General features: G+C 38.7%; 1 protein-coding gene and 1 long non-coding RNA gene across 4 annotated transcripts in view; one reads left to right on the top strand and one right to left on the bottom strand.

Moving 5' to 3' along the window:
* The window catches only part of AGBL4 (AGBL carboxypeptidase 4), a 1,242,012-nt gene that overhangs the window by 277,550 nt on the left and 936,484 nt on the right, over window positions 1–27,978 (bottom strand). For all 3 annotated transcript variants that reach the window (XM_037021907.2, XM_073233900.1, XM_037021908.2), the window contains one exon: window positions 10,323–10,362. In XM_037021907.2, coding sequence (XP_036877802.2) covers window positions 10,323–10,362 — 40 coding nt within the window. The remainder of the gene's footprint in view (window positions 1–10,322; window positions 10,363–27,978) is intronic.
* Window positions 12,354–16,309, top strand: LOC140848682 (uncharacterized). The gene is made up of 3 exons (XR_012129782.1): window positions 12,354–12,530; window positions 14,492–14,703; window positions 15,919–16,309. It is a non-coding gene; the product is annotated as an uncharacterized lncRNA (long non-coding RNA).

Below are 27,978 nucleotides of genomic sequence, written 5' to 3' on the forward strand. Positions count from 1 at the left end.
TAAAAGCTTAGTGTGATTGCAATTATGTAAATATGTTTCTGCATATAGACAAGAACTAGAAGGGAAAATGTATAAATAGAATTAGGTTTTGCATTGTACCATGACTGTGGGATTAAGAGTAATTTATTTTTCTTCTTTAGAAATCTCTTTAAAGTTTTAATGATGTGTATGCATTTTTAGAACCATCTTCTTTGTGCCATCCACAGTGCTAACTTTCTGGCCATGGGCCAGAGCGCCCTGCCTTGGCTTCGTTCCTGGTCCTTACCACTCTGAACTGGCTCTACATGCCTCACGTGGGCTCTGAAAATGGCCATGAGGTGCTAACAATGGCTAGTTCAGCCTCTCTTGCTCCTTTAGTCTCTACAAGCTCTGAGTTTACATCACGGGGGACTTTAATTAGACACCAACCCCAAAGTTGTCATGTAATAGCCAGCAGGCCTGATCTATCACCGTTTAACATGTGTTTTATTTTAATAGGGTTAAGAAGGGATAAAAAAAACCCTGGATATTTGCAATCAGGAACGGATCGAGCTATGATTATTTTCTGGAGGTTTCTATGATCTCTTGCAAATCAATTGTCTCTTTAGGATGAAGCCTAGTTAGTGGGAAAGCTCCAGTGACAATGATGTCCCTGACATCCCAGGCTTTCCTTGTCTCCAGCAAAGTGAGTCAACTTGAATCCTGTCTGGGAAAGAAGACTCAATAGGCCAATATCACAAATGAAGTGATATTTATATGTAGCAGTAGAAAAGGCAAGTGATTTAGATTTGAATTCTGACTTCATATAGTAATTGTGCAAGGGGCAATTCACCTAATTGTGCAGCACCTTCATTTCTTATCTGCAAAACAGGAAGGATGATACCTGTCTTATGGGACACTGGGAAGAATGATGTGAAAAATATATGTAAAGCACTTATCACAGCTCTGGCACTGAGTGTCAGTATTTAGATACTCCCTCCCCTAAATGCTGCCCTTTGAGTCTATGCTGTCCAATGAATCTGTGACCATTTGACAAGGGTGCCAAGATAATTCAATGGGGGAAAAAAGTCTTTTCAACAAATGGTGATGGGAAACTGTACACATTCAAAAGAGGTAAGCTGGATTCCTGCCTCATAGCATATAAAACACTTAACTCAAAAGAGTATATCTTTGTGACCTGGGTTAGACAAAGGTTTTCTCAGATATTCCAAAGGTGCAAGCAACGAAAGGAAAAATAGATAAATTCAATTTCATCAACATTAGAAACTTTTTGGCTTCAAAGGACATCAAGCAAGTGAAGAGACAACCCACAGAACAGGAAAAAAATATTTGCAAATCATACACCTGATAAAAATCTTTGTTCCCATAATATATATATTTAAAACTCTTATAACTCAACAATAAAAAGACAAATGTAACCTAATTAAAAGTGGGTAAAGGAAAATAATTTGACCAAACATTTCTACAAAGAAGATTCACAAATGGCCAATAAGCATATGAACATATGTTAGACATTATTAGTCATTAGGGAAATGTAAATCAAAACCACTTGATATTCCACTAGGATGACTATAATCAAAAGACAGATAATAACAAGTGTCAGGGAGGATGTGGAGAAATTGGAAGCATCCTAATTGCTCGTGAGAATATAAAATGGCATAACTACTTTGAAAAACAGTTTGGCAATTTCTCAAAATATTTATCCTAATGTTTACCAGATGACCCAGCAATTTCATTCTTAGGTTTATACTCAAGAGAATTAAAAACATGTGTCCACACAAAAATTTGTACACAAATGTCCACAGCATTATTCATAATAACCAAAAAATGGAAACAACAGAAATGTCCATCAACAGAATAAATAAATTGTGATATATCCACACAATGGGATATTATTTGGCAGTAAAAGGAATGAAGTGCTTATACATGATACAATCTGGATGAGCCTTGAAAACATTATGCTAAGGGATAAAAGCCAATCACAAAGGGTCACATATTGTACAATTCCATTTATCTGAAATATCCAGAATAGGCAAATCCATAGAGACAGAAAGTAGATTGGTGGTTGCCAGGGCCTGGGAGAAGGCAGAAATGGGGAATTACTGATAATAGGTATGAAGTTTCTTTTTGGGTGATTATAACGTCCTGGAATTAGTGATGATGGTTGCCTAACTCTGTGAATGTACTGAAAACCACTAAATGGTGCACTTTAAAGGATGAATCTTACAGCATATGAATTGTATCTCAATAAAATTGCTATTTAAAAAATTATGACTAGCACTTTTAACTTGATGGTGGGAATATAGAAGTCTTTCTAGAAGTATGATTAAGTATATTCATTACTGCCAAATATTCTAGTTCTCAGTGCAATACCCTTCTCTGTGAGAAGATTCTACATCTCTACCCTATTGAATTTAGGAGTTGACTGGTCATATGATTTGCTTTGACCAAGGAAATTAGGGCAGAAGTGACCCCTTCTAAATTTTCTTTTAAGAGCAGGTTCATGGCTCACCAGTGCTTCCCTTTTCCCTCTGCCATGATGATCCACATGTCAGGTTCTGTCAGTACCTTCCTGCAATTTCACATATTTTCCTGGTACTTATTATTTCTGCACATGTTACGTGATTTCCCACTGCCAACTCCTGTAAATCTATCCTGAGGTGTTCTCTGGTGGTGGAATCTATTATGTTCCTACATTAAGCAGACTGGATATGTCAGGGAATTAAAACCCCTACCCCTGACTCACACTCTTTTGCCCCTCAGAGAGATAACTCTGAGCCTTATGTTTCACATGGACTCCTGGGGGTCCCGTTTGATTAAGTCCTAGTTGCCCATAGTGGTAGTTTGCTTAATAATGAATCTATTGGTTTCCTTCCTTTTCCTGTATCACTTCCCCACTGTCCTACCAGGGTTTCTGGGATTACCTCCCAAATAAACTATTTGCACTAACATCTTTGTAACAAGGTCTGCTTCTTAGGTAATCTAAATGAAGATACCCAGCTATGCTCCAAACAAAGTATGCTCGGTCAGCTTGGGTGCCAGAGTCAAAATTATGTGGATCAGAGCAACTCCATTCCATGAGGGACATGTATCAAAAGTGAAAAAGAAACCTTTATTTTTTAAGCCTCTGCGATTTTCATGTCATTGTTACATCAGTATAACATAGCTTGTCTTGACTAGTGAACTATATATACCTTTTCTCAGTAATTGTCATTCTAGGCATTTTTCCTAAAGAAACAATTAGAGATGAACACAAAGGTGTTTATACATGAATGTTCATTGTAGTGTTATCTTAATTAAATTATTGGGGACAGCTTAATATACAACAATAGGGGAATTAAAAATATAATAGGATGCTTTTCAGCTATGTAAAATTCTATCTTAGAGAATATTTAATAACAGTGGAAAATGTTCATACCATATTCAAATAAAAAGTTTATATAGTCTCATCTTAATTTCATTTTTAAAATTACACATTCTTAAATTAGAATGTTATGATTAAAAAAAAAAGTCTTGAAACTTACCCAAGAAAAGGTAAGTTACCAAAAATAACAGTCTCTCTTCTCAGTCTGGTGGTTAGGGTTTTACTTGGCTAGGAGAAAAATACTTCTCAAACTGCCTCCTTTCTATTGAAGAGGTTTCAAAAAGTAAGGAAGAAACTATAGTTGGACTTCTGGGTCAAATAAATACATATGGTCACACTTCAATAAGCCCATTCATTCCCATTAAATAATAGTATTGTATAATATATGAAAAAATAAATTAAAATATATAGTTGGGCTCCCTGGTGAAAGATATATCTCCGTGAGGCTGGAATGTACAGAAATGTAAGAGTAAGTGGTCCTGAGGCTACTTGCTTGCTGAGATCTGATGTAGAAACAGGAAACGGCAGCTGAAAGTTTGTCTCCTAAGGGATAATAGGAGGTGAGGTGCGATATAAGACCTTCTGCTTAGATCAAGTATCTAGGGTGGGGCTCCCCTATAATGAAAGCAACCTAGAGACAAAAGGCTGCTGCAGAACTTTCTGGGAGATAGTCTTGTGCACTGTAAGCCTAGAGAGGTGAGGAATACAGATGCAGAAACAGAAGCAATGCCAAGTGCTTCTGCTGACTTTTTGTCACTGAATCTGACATTACTCACCAGGCTCTGTACTGAAGATGTGGGTAGAGTCAACTGCAAAAATCACAACATAGGGAGACGTGAGCAGAGCGGGAGTTTGGTGGTTGGGAGGGTACAGTTTGGGTATGATGAGAGAGAAAAACAGGAAATGTCCTCCTCAAAGTGATCTTACAAGTTAAAATTTCCGAAGGCATGAAGAAATTGAATGCTAAAAATGATACTAAACAAAATTAACAATTATAACTTGAATTCACTCCAGATGAAGCTTATTTTATAGAACAGTTGAGGATTTTAAAATAAGCATACTGAGGATGTTCAAAGAAACAAATGAAGATATTAAAACAGAATAAGAAATTACGGAACAGAATAGGCCGAAATAAAACAAGGACAGGTGGATCTGAACAAAATTAGAATATTGGAAATTAAAAATAAATATTTATTGAAATATTGAAAAGGAAAGGGAATTTATGAATGCAAGTTACTTGTGGGGAACTCAGAATCAGTGCAATAAGACAAAAATGATAAAAATTATGAAAAGTCAGTTAAGAGTCATGGATGACCACTTGGGAGAATCTAACAGTTATCAAATAGAAATTCTTGAAGAAAAGAATCAGAAGAATGGGGGAAAGCAGTATTTGAAGAGATAGTTTGGCAACAATTTCTCACAATTAAAGAAAGACAGAGATTCTCAGATGGAAGAATACTCAGAGTACCAAGCAAGGTAAACAGACATAAATTCAAACCTAGACATATCAAAATGTAAAATTAGAATGTTAAGATTAAAAAAACATCTTGAAATTTACCCACCAAGGTAAGTTACCAAAAACAAATAATGGTAAACTTCTCATCAGCAATGATTGATATCAGAAAATAATGTAAAACATCCTCAAAGTACAAAGAAAAGTCCTCCTCAAACTAGAATTTATACCTAGCCAAAATGTCACTCTGGAGAGAAGTTGAAACAAGGACATATCTAGATTAGAAGGGTTGTCCATGGACTCTCACTAAAACAGTTATTAAGGGATTCACTTCAGTAAGGTAACCGAGGAAACGCTTGGAGTACAATAAACAGAAGAACACGGGAATTCATAAGCTGTGTAGGAAGTCAGTTAGCCCTTGCTACTATTGCTACTATCACCACCACTACTACTGCTAATTATTTTTCTCTTTTGCAAAAGTTTAACTTGAAAGTCTAAATAATAATAACTAGGGCAGTGTTCAATAGGTGGTTAAAGTATGTTTACATATGGATATTGTTGTCTTAGCACCAAACAATGACTATTCCATCCTTTCTCCCAATTATGAGCAAAGTTAATTTTGTCTAAAACTCTTGTGGTTGAAGGGATGAGAGAAATTTTGAATCACCATAGATGTTGTAAGAAATTGTGAAACCAAGTAAATTTGAGTAAGGGGTAATTAAGTAAGGTTAAAAATAAAATACTAACAACAAACTAGCAGAAAGAGAAATTAAGAAAACCGTTTCATTTTCAATTGCATCAAAAAGGATAAAATACCTAGGAATAAATTTAACTGATGAGGTGAAAGAATGTAAATATACAAAGAACAAAAAGAAAATGAGTGATAAACAGAAAATAAAATGTGGTGATAGACATAGATCCAAATATATAAAAATTATAATAAATAAAGTATGTTAAATTCACCTGTCACAACACAGAGATTGTAAGATTTTATTTTAAAAAAATCAGAAAGATAAAATGGCAGAGTAGGAGGATTCTGAGATCACATCCTCCTATGGTCACACCAAGGCTGCAACTACGTATAGAGCAACTCATTCTGAGACTGACCAGAAGGCTAGCAGAACAGCTCTCCACAACCAAGAAAAAGGCACACTGAGAAGGGCAGAAGGGGCAGAGACATAGCCAGGAAATGAATACTTGGTGTATTCCCACAAAGTGGGGTGGATACTACAGGTGCAGAGGTATTCCCTGAGGAGTGAGGGGTTCAAGCCTCACTTCAGGCATCCCTTACCCTAGGGATCTGTACTGGGAAGATGAGACCCATAACATTTGGCTTTGAAAATCAGAAGGACTTAACTCCAAGAGAGCCAGAAGGCTATAGAAAACAAAGACTCAACTCTCTATATGGAAAAACCCTAAAGACTCCACCAGAAAATTAAGGAATAATAAGTAAAGGAATAAGTAAATAAATAAAGGAATTCAGTAAAGTTGTAAGATACAAAATTAATATACAGAAACCTGTTGTGTTCCTAAATACTAACAACAAACTAACAGAAAGAGAAATTAAGAAAACCGTCTCATTTATAATTGCATCAAAAAGGATAAAATACCTAGGAATAAATTTAACTGATGAGGTGAAAGACCTGTAGAATGTAACCCCATATATGGTAGGAATCTTTGTTTTGTTCATTGATACAGACCAATCATGTAACATCTAGTAGGTGCTTAATAAATATGGAATTTGAAAGATACACAATTTGTTGAATAAGGAAATGGAAAGATACACAACAAACTGGTAACAATTGTTACACCTAGGGATGGGAACTGAGGTATTGGAGGTAGGGATGGGAAGGAGACTTACTTTTCAGGACATACCCTTGTGCTCTTCATACCATGTATTAACTGGCAAAAATTTAATAAGAAATTTTACTCTTAACAAAAATAACTGCTTTGAAAAGATAACCATAAGAGGAAAAGGGAGAAAGATACTCCCTATCAATTGTAAAGACAATATTAAAATTAAAATTTATTGTAAAATAAGATAGTATGGAATTAGTGCAGTAAGTGTGGTCAACCAGTAGAGGTAAAAAACAGGTTTGGTTTATAGAAAAACTGATCTATGACAGACATGTAATTGCTAATAAGTGGGAGAAAATATGGGCTAGTTGTTGTATGGTACTGAGACAAGGGGTTGTCCACATGTAAACAAAAAATAATTATTAACCCCCTAGTCATATTAGACACAAAGATCAGTCCAGGAGATAAAGACCCAAGTGTGACACAAAACTTGGCATTCTTAGAAGTAAGCACAGGAGAATATGATATCCAGGTAGAATTTCTTAAGTCTCAAAGCAAAGCTCATTAAGTAAGAGATTGATAAATTTAACTACATTCAAATTTTAGAAGTCTCATATGTGTTTGAAATACATCATTAAACACACACACACACACACACAAACCATGATCTAGGAGAAGATATTTGCAATACACAAGTGACAAAAGTATTCATATTCAGAATAATAGAGAACTACAAATCAATAAAAAGAAATAACCCAATAGAAAATGGAAAAGGGATATGAAAAGTCAAATCACAGAAAAAACCAAAGTGGACAAAAAACATACAAAAGAGACTCAATCCTACTAGTAACCAGGGAAACACACATTATAAAAACAATGGGATATAATTTCATGTCTATCATGATGACTGGTAAAAATTTATGTCTGACAATTCCAAGTGTTGCTGATTCAGGGAAATGGAAACTCTTATGCTATGCTGTTGGAGTTATACATTTGTTATCTACTTTGGAAAACAATTGGCCATTATGTAGTGAAGATGCAGATAATCAGTAATTCTTCTCCCAGTTACATGCCCTAGAGAAATCCTCATCCTTATGCACAGGAGACATGCACAAAAATATTCTTAGGAACACTGTCTGCAATTGCAAAAAAAAACCAAACTGGAAACAGCCTAAATTATGATCAATAAAATGCATAAATTGTGATATGATCATATGTGGAATACTATACAGCAGTTAATATAAATGAACCAGATCTATGTGTAGATACATGAATGAATCTCTACAATATAATAGTGACTAGGGGGAAAGTCACAAAATAATTTTATAGCATGACATCATTTATAGGAATTTATAAAACAATATTAATTATACCAGTTATGCCAGTTATATTTTTGAATACATAGATATGGAAAACCATTGAATTTATTCCAGTGGTTACCTAAAGGATGAAGGGAGAGATGTGTGATCAGGTAGTAGTACAGAGAATTCTGAACTAGATCCATAAATTTTTTTAAATAGAGCACCCTGTGGCATGGATGGCACACTGTTGATGTAATGAAGCCAAAGTATTTGGTTGGGGGGAAATAAATGGCTGCTCATTGTATTTCTTTTATTTTCTGTATATTTGAAATTATTTATATTAAACAAAATAAGAGTTTAAAGACAGCAACACAGATTGTTAAGGCCTCCAAATATCCAACCAGCATTTCCGAAAGCTCTTAGCCAAGGAGGAATGGCACCATCAGACTGCAGTTCTGTGTTGAGTAGAGGCTGGTGAGGAGTACAGGCACTCCAGTACCTCCCGCTGGCAGCCCCAGAGGGGCAGTGAGCCCACTGCTAGCTGCTGCAGCTGCTGATAAGGCACGGAATAGGGATGGATGGCTTTGAAAGGGAAAGAGCGTTACTAACAACAGAGAAAAGTACTTTTGACATGGAATAGAGATATCCAAATAACAGATGATCTAATGGTACTTTCTAACCATCCCAAGTCAAGGTACACATGGATAATATTTGTCTGGCACACTGGAGTAGAGACTACCACCCTGGGGGCTCCACCTACCCCTGTGCCCCTGAGAACTGAATGGATCGGTATCTCACAAGTGTATATCTCACAGGATCACTCAAGTATAGCCTACTTGTAGGACACCAGTGTGCCACAACATACCATTTGAAAGCTTTCCAAAAGTACACCGGTAGTTACAACTATTCTGCTTGAATTGGTACACTAGCAATTAGGAACATAAAGAGCTAGGACAAAAGAACTGCATTTAACAGGGTCTGAAAGATTCCTTATAAAGCAACTGCAGACAGATCAAGAACCCTTATTCCAACGCACACTTCAGCATCATAACAGGGTGTGGCCAGATGAGACTGGGATGTGCAAGCAGGAAATTCAGGTCAGCACATATGGAATAGAACAGGACACAGTTACCAGGAAAACAATCCAATGAGACAGGATAAAGATAATCCCTTACCAACACCTTAGTGAGGAGGGATTGTTAGTAATACTCCAGTTATGTTAACCTGTGACATGGAATCTCTGTATATGTTAATCATATATATGTTTATGATTATATGATTACATGATCCCATCTATGGAAGAGATTATACATTTTTCAAACTATTTCATCTTTATACTTTTAAAGCTCCAAGTTCAAAGAGCTCTCTCAGGTGTAAGGTCACCAGAATTGATTGGGTCCTGCATGCATTTGCAGTCACTGTCTTCTATCTCAGTTTCAGAGACCAGATCACTCATCTTTGTGCTATGAGGATGCCTCCAGAGGGCAGTTTCTCAGTCTTTTTGTAAATGAGCCAACTGGCCCTCAAATACAACACATCAATCATGGTGGAAGGCAGGGACAGCGTGGGACAGCCATCTTGGTTGCCAAAATATTGAAATACTTCCACATTTGTTGTTAATTAGCCACTCCTAGAGCCCCCAAATCTCCCCCAAGATCCCATATACCCAGAATCCAGTAACCAAAGTGTTAATGCCTAGCACAGCAGGGGTCACCAGAGCTGTAACATGTTTTGAATGGATGAGGATGAACCACCATGTCCACTCTTGAATGCTTGAATGCTCACTAACACTGCTGGTACCATCAGCCCTTTGGATCTCTTTTGTTAGCCAGTTTTGCCTCCAGTTCCCAAACCAAAATAAAATACCTCTTTGGCAAAACTAAATTACTCAACCTCTCTCAAGGCTAGATGCCAGGTCTAGTGGAAAGAAAGAATCCTTTAATTCCATGGCCACAGCTTTTTCAGGGGGACTTGACTTTCCCTTAAGGATGAGAGAGCCATCCTGACCTTCAAAGGTGGCTTCTTGACCAGACCAGTCCTTTCTCATGAGCCATCCTCTTTTTATTTGATGCCACCCACCAGCAGCTTCCTCATTCCTCATGATTTTAAAACTTATTTCTCAGGAGGGCTAGGATGATTCCTTGGCACTGCAGCATACAGAGTGATTTGGGGAGACATTGGCCCTAGGGTCATGCAGCAACCTCAGAGTATCAACCCTGCCATCTTCAGAATCAATCAACAGATCTGGGAGGGAGGAAAGAAACTGCCTGTAGGGTTGAGGATGGGGAAGCGTTGTTCACGGTACAGGAGCTTTGCTGCTCATCCAGGGCATCATAGGAAGAGGGCAGGAATTGTATCTGGACAGGCAACCAGGCATTGCTCTAGGAAATGAGGGAAAGGCCAAAGCACAACAGCCACGTTTACTCACCAGGGCTGGTTATTGTCAGGAGATCAAGCTGCCGCTGTTGCTGTGAAAGAAAACACATTGTGAGAGCACTGATTTCAGCCAGAGCCAGAGTAGGGCTCAGCAGGTCAGGGTGGATATGCAAATGGGATGTTCAGACACACAGAGCATGGTGCATTGCGGAGAACATGGTGCTTATAATTCTGCAGAGAGGCCTTGCAACCTAGACACAAAGGGAGTGGACTTTTTGTTTGTCTTCGGATGGTCAGAGATGAGAGGGTCTTAGAGGGCTTCCAGTGAAACCTGTATTATATATACTAAAGGAGAAGCTATGGGCTCATTCCTCTGGACCAGAAGGCCCTTGATTTCTCTTTGTTCAAAATCTGCACTGGTTAAGTATCTGATATCTTGGCAATTCTCTTTGTCTTGGGTTCTTAAGTCATTGTCACATTCCTGATACTCCTAATAAAGATACTTCTGGGATGCTTTATTTCTTGAATTTGCTCAGCAATGCTATGACAATTTCAATTACTGATAATAAAACCATTCCTTCTGTAACTGAATCCTCATCTCTGTACCACACAACATTTCATAGAAAGTCGTATCTGTGGGACTTATGCGCCCACGTAGATGAGGCTGCCGGGGTTTGGAGGTAACTGGCCTTGGCTCCCCCAAGGGCTGAGGTGATTAATCTCTCCATAGGCTTACCCCCTATCACAGAATACTTTTGGGGTCCTGGATTGGATGTCATTGAGGCCTGAGGGTGGAGAAGTTGAATTTGAAGGTGGGGGATGGGACAGTGATAAGCAACTATCTTAAAGACTTAAGTCAGAATTCCTTAAGCCCCACTCAACCTCATTCTTTTTCTTACACTTGATTTTCCATAAACAGTACTAGAAATCTATATTTATTTTTTCTTTAAGGGGGTTCAAACAAACTCTACTTTGACAGTCACTGCTCCACGATACACATTGTGGAAACTTCAGATTACCTGGTATTTCATAGTGGTTCCTTTGCTATATTTCATCGTACCTGCATTTCCCTCTTTATCTCGTCTTTTTCCAAGAATGGCCTCCTGAAATTCTGCGTAAGCAGAAAGAGGAAGGCAGCAACTCAGGCCAGGCATAGTACTAGGCACTCTGATGGGTCATTTCTTTTCCTACTCTTGGCAATCCTTCAGGGTTGGTATTGTACAGAGGAGGGACATGAGGTTCAGAGAGGAGTAATCATCTGCCGAAGACCACATTTTCATTAAATGGCAGGCCCAGGATTAGAATTCAGTCAGTTCTAATCCAGGCTTGAAAACCCAAAATTTGACAATGTGCATAAATCATGATGAGACCTATACTTAATAGGAGCTCAATAAATTGACATTTAGTATTGCTATTGTTATTTTAGACCATGTGAGTTTTGGTTTATATAAGCTACCTCTTCCCTTTTTATAGAGTTATAGATATTTAGAGCTCAAAGGTTATTGAGTCTGACCTGCCACCAGGACAGGAATTCTGTGTGCAATGTCCCTACCAGTTGTATGAACTGCTTCTGTTTCATCCCTGTTCTTGAAGGAAAATAATTACTTCTTATCAGTTGGATAGCTCTACCCTGAGGAGGGTTAAAAGCTGCTTCCTAATGACATCATCACTGTTTCTAGCTGCTTAATCCCATGACAACAGTTTAGACATCTGAAGAAGATCTGTGTCTTTCCTCTAGGCTAGATATTCCCAGTTGATTTGTCCTTTCCTCTTAAGATCTGCTTTGAAATCTCCTCACCCTGGTGGTCACCCTCTCCTCTATTTAACTTTGATCTATGTCAGTTAAAATCTCTTTAAGATCTCTCTACCCCTCTCTTCAATAATTGCATGAGCCTAAAAGCAGATCTGTATCCTTTGAAGGACTTCTCAATCACATAACCCTGTTTTCCTGCCAGCTCATAACTCATTCCAGTTGACATGTGCAAGCAAACAATGCAACTCCAAGATGTCACTGACCTACATTGTGAACACACATCCTTGGGCTGAAATGAAACACACCCCCTTATACATGGGCTACAAGGAACGTTGGAGCCAGACTGGCTTCCTTCCCAAACACAGAACCAGGCCAGTAGTACGCCTGGCTCAAGCTGCCTATGCCAAGGCCAACCTGTATGGCTTGGCACTTTCCTCACGCATCAGGGAGGAATACAAAGTGCCCTTCTATTTTTCCATCAAGTTGACTTTGTGATGATTGCTTTTGGTGAGAGAATTCTTTTCATCCTTGGCAAGTGTCTATTTCCTAATTAAGAGCTATCTCTAAATAGTGACTGTGTCCAGCGTCCAGTGGGAAAAAAAAGGGAAGAAAACCTGACAGGAGGTAGACAGACCTGGCTTGTGTTCTGGCTCCTCTGTGCATCTTGGATAACTTACTATGGGTCTGGCCTCAAACTTCAAACCTCTAAAATGAGTTAGCGAGACCGAAATGCCTTCAGTGACTCTGAGGCAAATAAAACCTGCTACTGTGCTTGTGGGCTCCCTCTTCTGGTGTAGAGAGTTCCCTGAGAATCCCTGTAGCCAGGATGCTGGGGGCTCAAAGGGCAGAGTTAGAATTTAGAGTAACTACATTTTAAGCTGTCCTCTCACACTGCAATTTTCAGTGCAGGTATATCTTCCTCACTAGCGGAGGGGCATCTTAAGGGTCTGGAAGATCTATTATTCAGTCCATGGCATACAGTATAGCCCTGGGTAAGCATTTGCTAAATTCAGCTGAATCCTTCCTGGAATCCACATTGTCCTTTCAAACTCCCATGCCACTGCTCATGTTGTCTTCTCTGCTTCATCCCTCGTGACCTCCATGGAGTCCCTCCTCACTTCTCAAGACTTCTGTGAGGTCTCCTCTGCACGCCAACTCCTAAACCTAGCCCCTCCCCTTCTCTACATTCCTCAGGATATTTCACACCTTGCTCTTTCAATGTGTTTTGTAAAACCTACCTTTTTTTTTTTTAATCATGCTCCATCTTAATTGTCTGTTTTCTTCTCTGCTTCTCTCATGAGGTCCTTACTTGAGGATAAGATTATGTCATTTCATCTCCATATCTCTAGTGCCCAGCACAAAGGCCTGGAAGGAATGTTTGATGTCATCTGGTTGAAATGATTCAACTATTCCATTATTCCCTCTGCAGCAACCCTGCTAGGTAGGACTTAATCAGCCTGGAAAATGAGGGTGCCCCTTCCTCTGCAGGACTCTCCTTTTGTGACAGCTTTAGGGTTTCTTGTCTTTCTGATTTTGCTCCCACCATCTGCAGCCAGCAATACTGATGGTCCACCCCTTTTGGGAGATCTTCCTTCTTTTACTCCTACCCACAGGTTCACTGTTTCTCCTGGACTCCTACAGCTCCCACTGTCTGTAGCTCTCCCGTGGTGATGGATTAAACATAACCGGTCACAAGCCCATGTTTAACCTTCTGTTCACTGACATATGTGTGCACCACCTAGTGGCCCAAGCAGATAAGTGTAGGCTATTGTTTTAACCTGTACCTCCTAAGATTACATTGCAAAATCTGCATGATCTATATGTAAATAGAAATAAAAGTGTATGTTCAAGAATCACTGTGCAAAGGTTCTACCTAAGAAACTGCAATATCCAAATAATTCCCTCAAAGTCCTTCAAAATAAAAGGAATGAGATGCAAGAGAAAATGTTCATTACTAGATAGTCTACCTAGAATAGTCATTTGGGATTACCAGTGGAAACTGTATGGCATTTGCAAAAACAGGACATGTGATTTGTAGAAATTGACTGATAATGTACAATTAGTTATATGGGTGGGGCATACTGAACACACAGAATTACCAAATTATTATAATTAGTTACCAACTGAGAAATAAGGGCCTTTTAAATTATATTATCTAATGACCTGGATGGTAGAATACATAACTTTAATTGGAGGAAATGAAGTCAGCTAGCTGGGTAGCAGGTTTGGTGGACTGATGGGGCCTGGTGACTGAAAGCTGAGATGTTGAGACACCAGCCAACCGCAAGATACAGTTATTACATTTACACAACAAATGAGGTACATTTAAATTTTGTGCAACATTTCATTATTTTTTGTCCCAGGCTGAGTCCTTTTTGAAGTATAAAAGTTTAAGTCACCTATATTTACTGTCATAACTGATATGTTTGCTCTTACTACTGTGATTTTGTTTCTATCTCCTTTTTCAGGGAAGGTGGCTTTAACCAGCAGAACATCAGAGGTAGTTTGAGAAGCCCAGCTATTACAGCCTAGGGATGTAGACAGAGTCCTTTGAATATGGGGAGGACTGTTTCAGGCAATATCCAACCTGGAAGATACTCTTTTCCTTCATTCCTGAACCTCCTCTCACTAAAGTTACAGAATTTTGTAGAAAGAGCTCCAGACTCAAAATCAGACAAAGGTATGAATCCTTATTCTGTCATCTCTGAGCTGTGTTATCCTAGGCATGTTACTTATGCTAGCTGGCAATTAGGTACTCCATCCATAAAAAGAGAGTAGACTACCTTCCAGGAGCCAAAGAGGAAGGAGAAGATGAGGGAAAGGGGAAGAACCATTCCCAGCAGGGCAGGGGCAACAAGCAGAGTAGGGAGCGCACTGCTCGAGCACTAGGATTTCTAGTGCTGGCTCCAGCCCTGCCCTACCTCAGAGGCTTTGGGCTTCTCACTACCTGGCACCCAGCCTTTTACAAGAGCATCTTAACTGGTCTCCCAGCTTTGAGGCTTGCCTCTTCCATTCATCCATATTGTAACGGCAGCTGCAGTGAACTTTCTAGAATGCACATCTTAAAACTCAACGGGGTTCCTATGACCAAGCTCCTGCCTCCTATCTCCTGTTGTCTTAGACTCTGAGCTCCAGGCATGATAAACCACTTCCAGTTCCTCAGACTTGCTGTGTGCTCACCTCTAGGCCTTTGCACATGTTCCCTCTTGGAACAACAGTCCTGCACCCAATCTGCTTTACGTGGCTAATTCCTACCTGTTACTTAACTCTCGACTCACATGCCTTTTATTTTGTGGTCTTTTTAGACTGGCGAAGGCTGAACTGGATCTTGTCCTTCCCCCTGACCTTCCCCATCAGAGCCCCATCACACTGCACTTTCTTGGCCTATTTACTCCCCCATCCTTTCTATTGGTGTGTGAGCTCCCTTAGTGTGGGGATTCACTATTTTCTCCTCTCAGGGACTGAAGTAGAGCCTGACCAATAGATGCTGCTCAATAAAGATCTTCTCATCATGTGGTACCAAGATGCCAACTAGACAGGGTCCTGCTAAATCAGTCTTCAGAAGAGGTCTTCAGTTTCATCCCCCTCTCTCTGTTTAGACAAACACACATACTGGCCCCATGATTTTTCTCGAAACCCTCTCTGTTTCTGCTTTGGGGTCCTAGGAATTGGATCACAGAATTCAGTCTTCTTCATCTGGATGGATAATTATGAGGCTATGGTTAAAAATGGACGTTTCATTTTGGTCATGGACTGCACAGCATTTACTTCTCAGAATGAGGAAGGGATATGGCATTCTGGGAGCTCAGGGGCTGGCTTATGTGTGGGGTTCTCCATGGCAGAAGAAAATAGTTGCTGATTATGTGTTCTGTTTTGCTTTCTGGGTTTTGTGCAGGATCGCTATTTGGGGAAAAGCGAATCTTTCACGGTAGAGACTGAAGATGATTTAAACAAGAGCACCAGTATCCCTGAGCCGCCTTCTCTCACTCCAGAAGCCAGCCGTCCTGGGGAGGACCTGGAGACCTTCACCCTCTGGAAACGGGGATCACAAGGGCATATACACACATTTGGCTTTAGGGTTCAGCTCCTCCTTTTCCTGCAACCCCCCACCCCTGCTCATTCCCTCCCCAAGTCAAAGTCATTTTCTAGGCATCTAGTGATTTCGTGCCACCTCCCTGCCTTACCCCAGGCATAGCCTGCTTCTAGAAAGATTTCACATGGTACTGGCCTCTGTCTAAACTCACTACTTCTGAGCTCTATTCTAGAGTCTTCACTGGCTGCAGGATTGATCATTCTAAGATTAAATTTGTTCCTTTCTTAGAATCATTTAATAATCCTATTGCATTTCTGATAAAGAGTTAATTTCTTGGCTCGGCATTCAAGGAGGGTGTGAAAAATGTCCATGATTTTAGATGCTATTTGAAAGAGCAGTTTTTATATTTTAATGTAACTTCATAAATGGGAAACATATAAAAAAGTTATCTATTATTTTCAGAACCAAACTGCAAATAATAAAGGTGGGCCTAATCGTGTTGGTCAGTGTCATGTGTAGAAGACCGAGTCTCACCTGGCAGGAGGGAGTGAGGAGAGCCATTCACCTCTGTGAGGAAAGGGATCAGGGACTATGAAAGTCTGGAAAACAGTCCCAAGGCTCTGAGCTCACGCCCACACTTCTCATGCTGAATAACTGATGCGCAACACAGCTCTCCCAGGTAGCTCCGTGCCTTCACTTTTTGATGCTTCATCTCTTTGTTAATTTAACAAATATCAATGGAGCATCTGCTCTATGCCAGGCATGTTGCTGAAGACAGGGAAGAAAGACACAGACCCTGTCTTCAAAGAGATAGCTGATGGCGAAGTAGAGAAGACAGATATACTAGGTAAATAATCCTACACTATGAATTAATTTCAATTATTGTAGGTGCTCAAAAGAAAAAAGATGGGGAAAGGTGCTATAACCAGGGTTCAAAGTATTCCTCAAGCCTCACCTGATTGATGACTGGATGCCACCCCGAAATATCCCCCAACTCTAAACCCTTCAAAGGGAACCTGAACAGTGGCTGAAACTCAGCCTACCTTTTGGGAGGCTAATAAAAACACATTAGCCTTTTACTCAGAGAGTGAACATGACTCAAAACTGAAACAGAATCCTGTGACTGGGGGTTAAATTCAGTGGGAAGCAGAGTGGGCTAGCGGATTGTGCACATGAGATTGCTTCGATAGATTTTGCCAAGTGGTTTCTGCTCCTGTAGCTTCCTGCTGTTGGAAAAGTCAGGCAAGGCAAGTGGCTTTCATTCCTGGGGCAGCTTCAAGGAGCATATTAGTTCAGCCTCTGGCAGCCTGCACAAAAGCAGGGCAAGCGGAAATGGAGAGGAGCACAGGAAACTGCAAAGACATTTTGGAAGTAGGATTAATAACAGCAATGGCCATGGCAGCTGTCATTTGCTGAACATGTACTATGTGCCAACCCAATCCTCATAACTTTCTGAGGCAGGCATCGTTACTCCTTTTTACAAATGAAGAAGCTGAGGGTTAAGAGGTCATGGTACTTGCCCAAGGCCACAGCTGCTAAGTGGAAAAACAGAGATTCAAACCTATACTGATGGCCTCTGAAACCTATGCTGTTAGTTGTGAGAAATGACGAAAAAAATCTTGGCTGATTCCCAGGTTTCTAGGCAGAGTTGCAATATGAACTGTCGTGGGTGATGCTGTACAATTGGAATAGCCTCTTGCACACAAAGAATAGTAGAAACTACAACTGAACTGTGGCCTTTTGTACTTTTCCTTCCTAGTGTTCAGTTTGAAATTCTGTATTTCCCTGTATTTATATTTGATTAATGTCATTCCCATTATAGTCTCAGCTCCATGACAGAAAGAACAGGATTTAGCTGTTCTGTCTAAATATGCATAAAAGATTGCATATGGAAGGCTAGATCAGGTTTTTAAAGAGGGATAGACAACGAGCTGACACCCTCCCTCCTGCTGGACAGCAATGACACATATCATATCCTAAAACTCAAGTTAGTCAAACAGGGGCTTGTGCTAGAGGAATTCACCTTCCCCAGATCTGGAGGAAAGACCTGTCGTGCATCAAGAAACAGTGGGAGGAAGGCTGTTTCAGTCATGAGTCAGAAGATTCCATGCCAGAATAGATTGACATGAGGCTATGTGGGGACCTGCAAGAACAGACATGGCATCTAAAGTGAGGGTGGAGCTCAAGACTGGAGAGGATGCACACATGGCCCACAGATGCCCACTCAGTGTGGCCCTGGGCCGCATAACATCTGAGCATTGATTTAGGAGTGGGTCACACTGCAGCAGGGTGTCGCCATAGTAGTGTTTGTTTCCTCCCCACCTCTACCTCAGCCCTCTCCATCTCCTCCCCACAGCCCTCTCCTAAAAGGTCAGGAGTTAGTCACTCTTCATATCTCTGTATTCTTCTTGTACCTGGTTTCTGACAGGGCCTCGATAAGTTTGTTGCAGACGTTTTGGCTATTGCCAGAGCAAGCTATGTGATTATAAATTCTCTTTTTAAAAATATTTCTGAGTAAGTCACAACTTTTCTTCTGTAGAATCAAAGTTTAGCATTTAAAAGATATGCCTTTTAGGCCTTCAATATATACTTTAAAGCGGTGATTACTCTTTATTCATGGGGCCACCGAGATACAGCCTGAGTGAGGCTATTCTGTGACACACCTGCCTGGGACGCCAGAAGAAGGAGCCTTGGAGATCATCTAATCCTATGACTTTATTTCAAAGAAAGGTAAACTGAGTCCAAAGAGGGGAAGGGAGCTGCTCAAAGTCACAGGCCACATTGTTCTCACCATCGGCTTGTATACCTCCCTGAGCAGAGTAGAAAGAGGGGATTTATGTCTGTATCCCAGTGCTTAGAAAAGTGTAGATGCCTCAAAACAAATCATTTAGTAAAGTAAGGGAGGGGCATGAGGAAGTGGAGGCAGGGGAGGGATCTAGTTAGGATTTTGTTCTGAGCACCAATATTATAGTGCTTATTTGACTAAACTGTTTTGAACTGAGGAGGTATCAAGCAGACTTCCTTCAAAATATGGCAATAGAAATGGCCCCGAAAGGACAGCAACCATTTTATCTTTCGCTGAGAAAGTGGGGCCAAGTTGTAAGAAAGGATCGAAGGACAGGGACCTGTGCTGGCCATGAGGCCCTGGCTACCCACCGTCTCTGGGAGCTGATGAGTCTCTTTATCTTAACATTCAGTTCTTAAGACTCTCAGGGCATCTCTCGGAAACACTATATTTTGTTTCTTTCTTCATATTTTGTTATTTACTATATAACACTAATTCCCAAAAGGAATATGAAGAAGCTTACAATGAACAAATGCAAAAAAAAAAAGAAGTGTAACTGAAGACAGGGAGGACAAAGGAAAATAAGGACAGGAGAAGTTAGAAGATGCTTGGGTGCGAGGCCATGTCACAATTCACATCCTAAGATACTCTGTTCTGTTCCCCTGCTAGAGGTGGGGTAAAAACTTGGCTCTCAGCTTTTTAGCCACCTAGTTGACTGTGGAAAACTCAGTTACAAGATACCCCATGTCCTGAGGGAAAAAACAAAAGGAACAAATAAAACCCCAAAATAGAAGAGTTGAATTACAGAACCTCCCCCTTTCCTGACCTGACGTCTAAGGGAAATCTCTTCCTGGGCTCCTTAGAAAGGGTGTTTTGAGGCCTCGTGGGCAATCGGATTGGGCCAGGTCATGCAGTGACACACCAGCAGAGCTGTATTTGGGCCTGACTCCTGTGCTGCTTTTGGATTAGGCTTCTGGAACACAGAGATAGGTGACACACGGTGGTCATGAGAGCACGAGAGCCAGAACAACAAGCCGCAGGCCTGGAGCGTGGATAAGAGCAAAGTACAGATGATGAATACAAATCTTAGCTCATGAGTGGTGTGGCCCTTGGCCAAATTATTTAATCTGCCTCTCATTTCCACATCTCTAATGTGGGGATAAGAAGAGTTTTAAAACAGAAATATAATTTCACTTAGAATTTTTATAACAAATGTCACTATATTATGGGATGTAATAAAAAACAGGATTCAATAAAACATTAAAATTTCAGATTGAGACCATCAGGGTCATTTTCCCCAACCTAGATAGAAGAGTTTGGAGACTCTGACTTCTAAAAAGATCCTATCACACTCAGCTGAGTGTTCAATAAAGTCTTTTTTGTTTCCATTCTTCTTCAGATTCAACAAGTGTGCAAAGGAGTTCACAGCAGCTTTGCACAGAACCATGGGAAGGCCTGAATGAAATAATGCATCAGAAACGCTTGGAAGCCAGGTGCTGTGTGTTCTGACTACCCCTTCGCCCCTTAACTGGCAGTATGAGCGAAAAATTTACCTTATCTGAATTTGTCCATACCACATACTGGCTAAGTGACCATGAGCAAGTCAGTTAATTACTTTGAAATGAGTTTAGCAACCTACCTACTAGGAAAGCAGTTAGCCTAGTGCTTGACACATAGCCTCTGGACAAACAGCACATAGTCTGGTAGGTCTTTTACTTTTAATTCCTTAAGACTCCTTGCTTGGAAAGCCTTTCTTCTCTCGGTTTACATCATCCCCTCCTGGAAGCCTCTGCTCTCCCAGGCTGGGTCAGGTGCCTCCTCAAGGCCCCTTAGCACCTTGTGCCACCGTTGGCCACAGACGTTGTCACTGCAGGCTGCAGTTATCAGTGAGTAATGCAGCTGGGAGCCCTTGTGCATGAGGATGCTGCGTGACTCTGAGCGCTGTCTCCAGCTCCTACCACTGTACTTGGCACAGAGCAGGCTCTCAGTCATGTTTGCTGAATTGCATGAAATTGTGGAGTTCCTGTGAAAAATATCATGACATTCACAATAAAACTCTGGCCGACTGAAAGTGAGTGTTCCTGTGTTCCTGCAGGCAGAGTAATGCCTCTGCACGATGTCAGATATATATATACTGCAGGAAGTAAAGGTGCCAGGCCATCAAAGTCTATTTTCTGCATTTGACCAGCTCTCCTGGATGCTCCATTCCACACTGATTGACCACGACTTTCCATAAGAAATTACCAGCTTGACTGTGGGGAAAGAATCCAGATCTAATTGTTCTTTGTATGCCTGGGACAGAAGGTATTGTTGCTTGAAAAATGGAACTGTCTAAATTAATTTTCCTGAAACAAACATCTTTGCCAAATAAAAGCAATGCATAATCACAACCCATAATTAAAGCAAAATGATACCTTTTGTTACGTGGGGAAAGCAAATGTGTTCATTATAAAAAAAGACCAAAATGTTATTTTCTTGGAACTCCAGGGACACATCTTGAAGTCTGATGAGGAAGGTGTGTGTGTGAGTGTGTGTGTGTGTGTGTGTGTGTGTGTGTGTGTGTGTGTAGGAGTAGAGTGGGTGGGGGAAATATCTTTTTCTGTCTTTTTTTCTTTTCCTGTTTTTTTTTTCTTTTGAAAAACAAACATCGTTCATCTCTGATTTCTGAATGATAGAGTCAGAGTATTCTTATACCCCATTATAGTTTGAATAGACAGGGATTGGGAAAGCATGTGTGTGGGATTATATTTATTCAACTGCCCTTATTTTTCCTTGCCTAATTTTCCTAACTTATTTTTAATGTATTTCAACTTTTTATATACGTGTATCTTTGTAAATCCTTTCTAGAAAAGTGTTCAGACATAAAAAACTTTAATTGAACATCTACTATATAACAGGCGCTTTTAGTTATGTTTACTCTTTTATCCTTACAACCTCTCACAATGCAGGTATTTAACCCCCACTTTAGAGATGAGAAACTGCTGGGCAAAGAGATTAAGTAGATTGCTTTAAATCACATAACTAGGAAGTGATGGAGTTAAGATTTATACTGAGCTTCTGACTATGAAGCCCCTGTCCTTAGAAATATTACTTCTGTAGTACATAATACTATTAAAAATGATATTAATGATATTAAAATACAAATTACAAAAATCTCAATATCTCAACAGCCAATTCCATTTTCCATGCTGTTTTCTAGTCTTTATTTAAGTATGTGTGCTTGTAATGCATGAGTAATAATTATATATAAAACACAAACGTGTAGTCATGTCATAGATATGATTTTTCTACTTTGTATATTCTTCTTTAAACTGAAGTATAACTGACATGCAGTAATATATTAGTTTTGGTTGTTCAAATAATGATTTGACATTTGTGTACATTGCAAAATGGTCACAATAGTCCAGTTACCATCTGTCACCATACGAAGTAAATACAGTATTATTGAGTGTATTTCTCATGCTGTATATTATATTCCCATGACTTATTTATTTTACAACTGGAAGCTTGTACTTCAAACATATTTCACTCCCTCCCCAAATGCCCTCCTCTATGGAATCCACCAATCTTTTCACTGTATCTATGAGTATGCGTTTTGTTTTCTGTTTGTTAGTTTGGTTTATTAGATACCACAAAAAAGTGAAATCAGGGCACATTTGTCTATCTCTGCCTAATTTAGCAGAATACCCTAAAGGACTGTCCATGTTGACATAAATGGCAAGGTTTCATTCTTTTTTTGTGCCTGAATAATATTCCATTGTATATAAACCACTTCTTTATCCATTCATCCACTGATGGACACTTCCGTTGCTTCTGTATCTTGGCTATTGTAAATAATGTTGCAAAGAACATAGTAATGCATATATCTTTTCAAATTAGTGTTATTGTTTTCTTTGGCTAAATACCTAGTTGTGGAATAGCTGGATTATATGGTAGTCTTTTTTTAATTTTTTGAGGAACCTCATACTGTTTTCCATAGTGGCTGTACCAATTTATATTCTCATCACCAGTGCACAAGTTTCTCTTTTATCCACATTCTGGCCAACACTTACTATAGTTTGTCTTTTTGATAATGACCATTTTGGCAGGTGTAAGGTGATAGCTCATTGTGGTTTTGAGTTGTATTTCCCTGATGATTAGTGATGTTGAGCACCTTTTCATGGTCTGCTGGCCGTTGGCATGTCTTCTTTAGAAATATGTCTATCCAGGTACTCTGCCAATTTTTTAATTTGAATGTTTATTTTTTTGGTGTTGAGTTGTATGAGTTTTTATTTATTTTGGATTAAGTCTGCTTATCAGATTTAAGATTTGAAAATATCTTCTCCCATTCAGTATGTTGTTTTTTTTGTTTTGATGGTTTGCTTTGCTTTGCAGAAAGCTTTTTAGTTTGATGTAGTGTCACTTGTTTATTTTTACTTTTGTTTCTCTTGCCATTGGAATAAAAAAAAACCACATCGTTAAAACTGATGTCAAAGAGCTTACTGCCTATGTTTTCTTCTAGGAGTTATATGGCTCCAGATCTTATATTCAAGTCTTTAATCTATTTTGACTTAATTTTTTAATATGAAAGTGTAACACAGTGGTCTAGTTTCATTTTTTTGCATGTCTGGTTTTCCCACTACCATTTATTAAAGAGACTGTCCTTTCCCCATTGTATATTCTTGCTTCCTTTGTCACACATTAATTGATCATATATATGTAGGTTTATTTCTGAACTCACCATTCTTTTCCATTGATCTTTGTGATTTTAATGCCAACATCATACTGTTTTGATTACTACAACTTTGAGGTATAGTTTGCAATCAGGGAACATGATACCTCTGTCTTTGATCTTCTTTCTCAAGATTGTTTTGGCTATTTGGGGGTGTTTTATGGTTCCATTTAAATTTTAGTATTATTTGTTCTTGTTCTGTTAAAAATACCACTGGAATTCTCGTAGGGATTGCAATGACTCTGTAGAGTGCTTTGGATAGTATGGACACATAACAATATAAATTGTTCCAATCCATGAGCATGGAATATCTTTCCATTTATTTCTGTTTTCTTCAGTTTCTTTCATCAGTGTCTTATATCTTTCACCTCCTTGGTTAAGTTTGTTTCTAGGCATTTTACTCTTTTGGATGCCATTGTAAATGGAATTTTTTTCTTGATTTCTCTTTTTGATAGTGCCTTATTGGCATATAGAAGTACAACAGGCTTTTGTACATTAATTTTATATCCTACAATTTTACTGCATTTATTTATTAGTTCTAACAGTCTTTAGAGGTTCCTATATATAGTATCATGTCACCTTCCAATAGTGAACAGCTTTATTTTTTCCTTTCCAATTTGCATGCTTTTTATAATTTTTTTCTTGCCTAAATGCTATGGCCAGGACTTCTAATACTACGTTGAATAAAGTGGGGTGGGGAGGGGGTGAATTCTTGTCTTGTCCCTGTTTCTTAGAGGAAAAGCTTTCATCTTTTCACTGTTGAGTATGATATCAGCTGTGAGTTTGTCATGTATGGCCTTTATTATGATGAGGTATGTTTCCTTTACACCCACTTTGTTGAGAGTTTTATCATAAATAGATATTTATTTTATCAAGAGCTCTTTCTGCATCTATTGAGATATCCATATCACTTTTATCTTTAATTTTGTTAATCTGCTGTATCACATTGGTTAATTTGTGTATGGTGAATAATTCTTGCATACTGAAATAAATCCCACTTGACCATGGTGTATGACCCTTTTTAATATATTGTCAAGTTAGGTTTTCTAATATTTTGTTGAGGATTTTTGCATCTATGTTCATTAGAAAAAATGGCTTGTTTCTTTTTTTGTGGTGTCCTTATCTGGTTTTGATATCTCAGTAACATTGGCATCATAAAATGAGTTTGAAAGCATTTGATTGTTTGATAGAATTCACCAGTGATACCATACCATCTGATCCTGGAATTTTGTTTTTTGAAGAATTTTTGATTACTGATTCAACCACCTTACTAATAATTGGTCTGTTTAGATTTTCTATTTCTTCTTGATTCATCTTGGAAGATTGTAGGTTTCTAGGAATTTGTCCATTTTTTCTAGGTTGTTTAAGTTGTTGGTGTGTTATTGTTCATAGTAGTCTCTTATGATTCTTATATTTCTGTGGCATCAGTTGTAAATTCTCTTTTATTTTACTTCTGATTTTATTTACTCAAGTCTGCTCTTTTTTATTTGTGAGTCAAGCTAAAGATTTGACAATTTTGCTTATCTTTTCAGGGAATCAGATCTTGATTTCATTGATTTTTCTCTATTGTCTTTTTAGTGTTTATTTAATTTATTTCCACTCTGATCTTATTACTTTCTTCCTTCTAACTTTGGGCCTTGTTTTTTCTTATTTTTGTAGTTCCTTTAGGTGTAAAGTTAAATTGTTTACTTGAGATTTCTCTTGTTTCTTGAGATAAGGCTGTAGTCCTATGAATTTCCCTCTTAGAATCACTTTTTGCTGCATCCTATATATTTTGGTATGTCGTAGATGTGTTTTCATTTGTCTCTAGATACTTTTGATTTCTCCTTTGATTTTTTTCTATGACACTGTAGTTGATCAGTAAATTGTTGTTTATATCCACTTACTGGTAGTTTTTCCAGTTTCCTTCTTGTAATTGACTTCTAGTTTCAAACTGCTGTGGTCAGAAAAGATGCTTGATATGATATAATTTTCTTGAATTTGCTGAGACTTATTTTGTGGCCTAACATGTGATTTATCTTGGAGAATGTTCTATATATACTCGAGAAGAATGTATTCTGCTGCTTTTGAATGGAATGTTATGTATGTATCTATTAAGTCCGTCTGGTCTAATGTGTCATTTAAGGCCAGGGTTTCCTTATTGATTTTCTATCTCAATGATCTATCTGTTGCTATGAAGTGTTAAATTAATATTAGGGCATTATTATATTGCTGTCAATTTCTCCCTTTAGATCTGTTACTATTTTCTTTCAATATTTTGGTGCTCCTGTGTTGGGTACCTATTTATTTATAAATATTATAACTTTTTGCCAGGTTGACACTTTGATCATATGTAGTGCCCCTCTTTGTCTTTTATTAGAGTCTTTATTTCAAAGTCTATTTTTTCTGATATGAGTTTAGCTGCACCAGATTTCTTTTCATTTCCATTTTCATGGAATATCTTTTCCAATCCTTTCACTTTCAGTCTGGGTGTATCTTTCTTTACTTTGGAGGTGAATCTTGTATAGGCAGAGTATTGATGTGTCTTTTTTTTTCTTTATCCATTCAGCCACTCTATATCTTTGATTGGAGAATTTAGTCCATTTACATTTCAAGTGATTATTGATAGGTATATACTTATTGACATTTTCTTAATTGTTTCTGGCTTCTTATAGTTCTTTTCTATTCCTTTCTTATATTTTTCTTTCTTTGTGGTTAGATGACTTTCTGTAGTGTTATGTTTAGATTACTTTCTCATTTTCTTTTGTGATTTTATTATTATTTTTTGCTTTGTAGTACCATGAAGTTCATATACATAATCCTATGTATGTAAGAGTCTCTTTTAAGTTGATAGCAACTTAAATTTGAACATATTCCAAAACTAATTTTACTCCCCCCTCAATGTTTTATGTTTCTGGTGTCTCTTTTTCCATTTCATTTTTTGCATTTTTATTAACTAATTATGGTAGTTTTAATTAATTTTTTTCTTTTGTTTTTTAACTTTGACAGTAGCTTTGTAAGTGATTGATCTACTATCTTTACTATATATTTACCTTTTACAATGAGATTTTTACTTATGTATGTTTCCTTGTTATTAATTAGTGCCATTTCTTTTCAGCTTAGAGAAGGAAGTCCCTTTAACGTTTCTTGTAAGGCTGGGTTACTAGTGGTGAACTCCTTAGCTTTTGCTTGTCTGGAGAATTCTTTTCTCCCCTTCAATTCTGAGTGATAACCTTGCAGAATAGAGTATTCTTGGTTAGAAGGTTCTTCCTTCCAGCACTCTGAATATGTCATTCCACTCTATTCCAGTTTGCAAAATTTCTTCTGAGAAATCTGCTGATAGCCTTATGGGGTTTCCCTTGTATATAATAATTTGTTTTCCTCTTACTGCTTTTAAGATTCTCTTTCTATCTTTAACTTTGAACATTTTGATTATAATGTGTCTCGCTGTGGGTCTCTGCAGGCTGATCTTATTTGGACCTCCCTGGTCTTCCTGGACTTGAATGTCTGTTTCCTCCTTAGGTTGGGGTAGTTTTTAGCCATTGTTTCTTCAAGTAAGTTTTCTGCCCCTGTCTGTCTCTCTTCTCCTTCTGGGACCCCACTGATGTGAATATTATTCTGCTTTATGATGTACTAGAGGCCCCTTAAGTTATATATATATTTTAAACTCTTTTTTCTTTTTTGCTTCAATGTTTGGGTGAGCTCCATTGCTTCGTTCTAGCTGCTGCTCCATTCTTTCGCTTCTTCCAGTCTGCTGCTGAACCCCTCTAATGTTTATTTCAATTTGGTTATTGTTTTTTTCAGCTCCATAACTTCTATTTAATATTCCTTGTATTTTCTCTCTCTTTGTTGAGGTTCTCATTGTGCTCATCCATTTGTCTCCCAAGTTTGGTGGGCACCTTTATGACCATTGCTCCGAATTCTTTATCTCCAGAAATCCTCTGAGATTTTGTCTTGTTCTTTCGTTTGAAACCTATTTCTTCATTTTCTCATGTAGCTTGACTCTCTGTGTTTGTTTCTCTGTATTAAGTGAAGTCTTGGTGTGGTTATTTGTAGGTGAAGAGCCTACAACCTAGCCTAGCCCTTGGCTGTCTCTCAGTCCCTTGTGATTGTCTAAACCACCTGATTTATTCTTGATATACCCCCACTGTTGAGGATGTGTCAAGACCTGTCAGTGTTCTGGGAGAGGAATCTCATTTAGTACCTAGTGTCAGACTGATTGGAACCAGACCCTCAGGCAGCACCTTTAAAGTGTACAAATATGAATAGTTTTCTGGGACCCCAATTGTAGTCCCTGCTGGTCTCCAGTCCAGGAGATCTGGAGGTGTCCCTGGGTGACAGTTGTAAAAATTGGTGCTCCAAACAAGTGTATAAGGTCTCACTGAGTTGTAGCAAGGCCCAAGAAGTGTGCAAGGATGGTGTCTACATGTTTACATTCCCTGAGAGT

This window comes from Manis javanica, chromosome 4 (genome assembly GCF_040802235.1).
Source record: "Manis javanica isolate MJ-LG chromosome 4, MJ_LKY, whole genome shotgun sequence".
NCBI lineage: Eukaryota > Metazoa > Chordata > Mammalia > Pholidota > Manidae > Manis > Manis javanica.